The following is a 3,900-nucleotide window of genomic DNA, read 5'->3' as shown; positions in this document are numbered from 1 at the left end:
CCTTCTGTTCGGTTATGTCGAAGGCCTGCTTGTGGTACGCTGTGACCACCTCGCGTGAAAGTGTGCGTATACGGCTGTCAGTACTCTTGCACAGGGAGCTGGCTTCAGAAAGTTTAAGCCCACAACGCTTTAAGTGAGTGTCGAAGCGAAAAACTGAAAGTAATGCCCCCCCCCCCCCCCCCCCCCCTAGTCACTCGTTGCCACACCCGCACACCGTCACCGTCTTCGCCACAGCTTTCCGCGCTCCGCTACCTGACCATCTCGCACCATATTGTTCCCCCGTTTATCGTCGCCGCCCAATTTCCTCTACTCGCACTGCTTCTGGCCAACGCATGCTACAGCCTCGTCTTGTTGCATTTGGTTTTAGGTTACCTTACGAACTTGCCCAGTCAGACTCAATCTGCATCGAAAGCCGCCTTGTTTGCAGCGTTGCGTAGTCCTCCCCCTCCTGCCATTGTTTCTTTCCATACCGAATTCCTCTTTGCCTTTCATATCTCTCCCCTCGCTCTCCTCTCTCTACCGCACCCTGTCTCAACATGAGCGCGCTCCAGTTTCTCAACAAGAAGTCGTGGCACACGTCGACCATCCGCAACAACGAAAAGGTATGGCTCGCCGAGCAAGCTGCCGCGAAGGAAAAAGCGCGCGTCGCTGAGCTACAAAAGCAGCTTGAGGAGGAGCGCAAACTCGAGGAAATCCAACGTCTCGAGATAGAGTCTGGCCGTCTCGACCCCGCCGAAGTCCTCAAGCGCCGCCGCCTCAATTGGATGTACGAGCACGACCCCGCAGACAAGGATGTGGAGCGCCCCGATTTGAAAAAGAGGCGCCTAGACAAAGACCGCGACGACGTCTTGCTCGGCAAGAAAGAGGTCGACTTGGACGACGAAGCGAAGAAGAAAGAAGAGGCCGAAAGAGCCTTCCTGCGCGACGCGGAGGCCAAGATAAGGGCAGACCCCATGACGCAAGTCGCCAAGGAAATGGCCTTGGCAGAGCAGCTCCTCTCGAAGACTCGATCCCGCACTGCTCCGAGGCAGGAACCTTTGATCCCAGCGCATAACGCGCCCACCAACAAGTACACCCCCGCAGAACTTGCCGCAAAGAAGGTTCGCAAAGAGGAACGCCGCCAAATTCGCGAAGCTCGCCGACTAAAGAAGGAGGAAAAGGAAATGCGCAAGCGTCTCAGAGCTCAGCAGTATGAAACAAAGTTTGTCGAAGTCGATGTGCAACCGAACGACGACAAAAAAGAGGCGAAGCTGTTCTCCACCGACCCGCGTTCTTGCAGCGATGAACGTGGCGAGCATTCTCAAACAAAAACCGACCGCTATCGCTCTTCATCCCCTCGTCGCGATTCAGCAGCTATTTCGGAAGGTCTGAAATACGGCCTTCACATTCCAAAGTCCGGCACCGGTGTCGCCGTCACCAAAGAGTTCACGCCGCGCAATCGAAGCGAGCTTGTCAATAGCAAACATGACAATGCAGGGTGCCGCTCTCCCGTCCGTGATCGTCGCCCAAAGTCTGAGGGTGCCAGGAGACCACCACTTTCGCCGGTCCTGCGAGACAGGGCCGAAGAGAAGAGGCGCCTTCTCAAGGAGATGAAGGAAGACGCCTTGCGCTTGGAAGACCAACGTCGGGTGCGAGCGCAAAAACATGTCCTCGATGCCAATCGCGAACGCGAAGACTTGGATGAGCGCTTCCGACAGCGCAAGTCGAACCTCAGTGCCTGGAAGAACGAGCCAGCAGCAACGTTTGCTCGAGAAACAATTTCTGGTAATCGCTCGACCGCCGACCGTATTCGCCAACGCAGAGCATGGGCTACAAACACTAGCAACGCGCGGTATTAGTCTTGAGATTCGCGCGCCGTCTGAATCCAAGCTTCTGCAAGTGGATTGGAAAGACGCAGGTATGATTTCGTCCGAGCAGCGGATCATCTCGTGGGCATCTTTAAGCGAATACAAAGACAATAGACAAACTACACAAAGATGGCGACTCCCACTGTTAGAATACGTAAGAATTTGAGAATTCGATTAGCGGCATGTTTTGAATGTGAATAAATAGCTAGTAACAGTCGCTAACAGGCAGCAGAAACGCATCAATGATCACTTTTATCATGCTGTTGGGGGATAAAAGAGTGAGAAGGAAGACAGTCTCATCAGGGTGTCATAGTCGATAAAAAAAAACACACAATTGATGGTGCGGTTCGAAGCGCACTGCTCTGCAACCCAGGCTTGGCGGAAACTACTAGTCATTTAAAGCATTAGTCAAAAAGTCTTCGTTAATATCTCGGGCGCTTAAGCAGTGCTAGCGGGAGCCTCTTCGGTTTCTGCGCCGCGGCGATGGTAGTACTCCTTGAGAACCTTGCCTGGAATACGTTTGAGCATGGTCTGAGGGAAGGTGCGTAGCAGGGACCAAGCCAGGTCGAGGGAGGTGAAGATGTCCCTGGTCTCGTACGGTCCCTGGGATACAAACTTTTTCTCAAACTTGTCGTGGAATTCGAGATACAACAAATCTTCGGCAGATAGCGCTTCCTCACCGACGACTGACTTCATGGCAATGACGTCCTTGCCAATGGCATACCCAGCGTAAAGCTGATTGGAAACGTCACCATGGTCTTTTCTTGTCATACCCTCACCGATAGCGGATTTCATCAATCGTGATAGGGAAGGGAGGACGTTGATGGGAGGGAAGATCTGACGATTGTGGAGCTGACGATCGAGATAGATCTGACCCTCAGTAATGTAACCCGTAAGATCAGGAATGGGATGGGTGATATCATCGTTGGGCATGGTCAAAATGGGAAGCTGGGTAATGGACCCTGGGCGCCCCTCGACACGTCCGGCGCGCTCATAAATGGTGGCCAAATCCGTGTACATGTACCCCGGGTATCCGCGACGGCCGGGCACTTCCTCGCGCGCGGCGGACACCTCACGAAGGGCGTCGGCGTAGGACGACATGTCGGTCAAAATAACCAACACATGCATGCCGCACTCGTATGCGAGATACTCCGCAGTGGTGAGGGCCAGACGCGGGGTGACGATACGCTCGATGGTAGGGTCGTTGGCGAGGTTGAGGAAGAGGGTGACCTTGCCCATGGCGCCATTCTCCTCGAAGTCCTGACGGAAGAAGCGGGCGGCCTCCATGTTGACACCCATGGCGGCAAAGACGATAGCAAACTCGCTGCCCTCGGAGTCCTCGGCGTCGGCATCCTTGCCTTGGTTGACCAGGCCGGCCTGACGGCAAATTTGGGCGGCAACTTCGTTATGCGGGAGACCGGCAGCTGAGAAGAGAGGGATCTTTTGGCCACGAGCGATAGAGTTCATGACGTCGATGGTAGAGATTCCGGTCTGAATCATCTCCTCGGGATAGGTACGAGACTGAGGGTTGATACTGGAACCGGCGATGTCGCGATAAGCCTCCGGGATAACCGGGGGGCCGCCGTCAATGGGCTTTCCAGAACCGTTGAAGACGCGGCCGAGCATATCCCTGGACACGGGTGTCCTCATGATGTCGCCCGAAAACTCGACATGGGTGTTGCGGTTGTCAATTCCCGTGGTGCCCTCAAAGACCTGGACGACGGCCTTGTCGCCGTTGACCTCGAGGACCTGGCCGCGACGCTTGGTGCCGTCGCCCAAGGTGAGGTTGACAATCTCTGCGTAGCGGGGAAACTTGACGTTGTCCAGGACCACGAGCGGGCCGTTGACGGCGGCGACGGTGCGGTAGTCCAGACGCGGCTTGACTGAATAGTCCTCCTCAGCGGCAGACTTGTTGATCTGGAAGGCCTCCATCTTAGCGGTGACGGTGTCCATAGCGCAAGGAAGGGGAGGGATGCGCGGGGGGGGGGGGGGGGGGAAGGTGGGAAGGGGGGGAAGGGGGGGGGGGGATTGCGCGAATAGAAAATGGGGGGAA

The 3,900-nt window shown here is 55.6% G+C and overlaps 3 protein-coding genes; 1 reads left to right on the top strand and 2 right to left on the bottom strand.

The window, feature by feature from the left end:
- Window positions 1-373: 373 nt before the first annotated feature.
- On the bottom strand, window positions 374-955 carry CHC_T00004903001 (hypothetical protein). The gene has a single exon (XM_005716393.1). The coding sequence runs from the start codon at window positions 953-955 to the stop codon at window positions 374-376; it is 582 nt and encodes a 193-aa protein (XP_005716450.1).
- A 19-nt stretch (window positions 956-974) lies between these two features.
- Window positions 975-2,065, top strand: CHC_T00004902001 (hypothetical protein). XM_005716392.1 is given in 2 exon segments: window positions 975-1,838; window positions 1,839-2,065. 1 exon segment carries the CDS (start codon window positions 975-977, stop codon window positions 1,836-1,838), a length of 864 nt encoding a protein of 287 aa, XP_005716449.1. The 3' UTR covers window positions 1,839-2,065.
- A 15-nt stretch (window positions 2,066-2,080) lies between these two features.
- Window positions 2,081-3,800, bottom strand: CHC_T00004901001 (hypothetical protein). XM_005716391.1 is given in 2 exon segments: window positions 2,081-2,285; window positions 2,286-3,800. The coding sequence occupies 1 exon segment, from the start codon at window positions 3,798-3,800 to the stop codon at window positions 2,286-2,288; it is 1,515 nt and encodes a 504-aa protein (XP_005716448.1). The 3' UTR covers window positions 2,081-2,285.
- Between the last annotated feature and the right edge of the window lie 100 nt (window positions 3,801-3,900).

The sequence above is a fragment of the Chondrus crispus genome, genomic scaffold, assembly GCF_000350225.1.
Source record: "Chondrus crispus Stackhouse genomic scaffold, scaffold_259, whole genome shotgun sequence".
Taxonomy (NCBI): Eukaryota; Rhodophyta; class Florideophyceae; order Gigartinales; family Gigartinaceae; genus Chondrus; species Chondrus crispus.
This window is presented reverse-complemented; position numbering and strand designations above follow the sequence as displayed.

What these genes read in the sequence shown, in the direction of transcription:
- CHC_T00004902001 (XM_005716392.1), top strand. Translation starts at nt 975, where the DNA reads ATGGCCTTGGCAGAGCAGCTCCTCTCGAAGACTCGATCCCGCACTGCT.
- CHC_T00004901001 (XM_005716391.1), bottom strand. Translation starts at nt 3,800, where the DNA reads ATGGACACCGTCACCGCTAAGATGGAGGCCTTCCAGATCAACAAGTCT.
- CHC_T00004903001 (XM_005716393.1), bottom strand. Translation starts at nt 955, where the DNA reads ATGGGGTCTGCCCTTATCTTGGCCTCCGCGTCGCGCAGGAAGGCTCTT.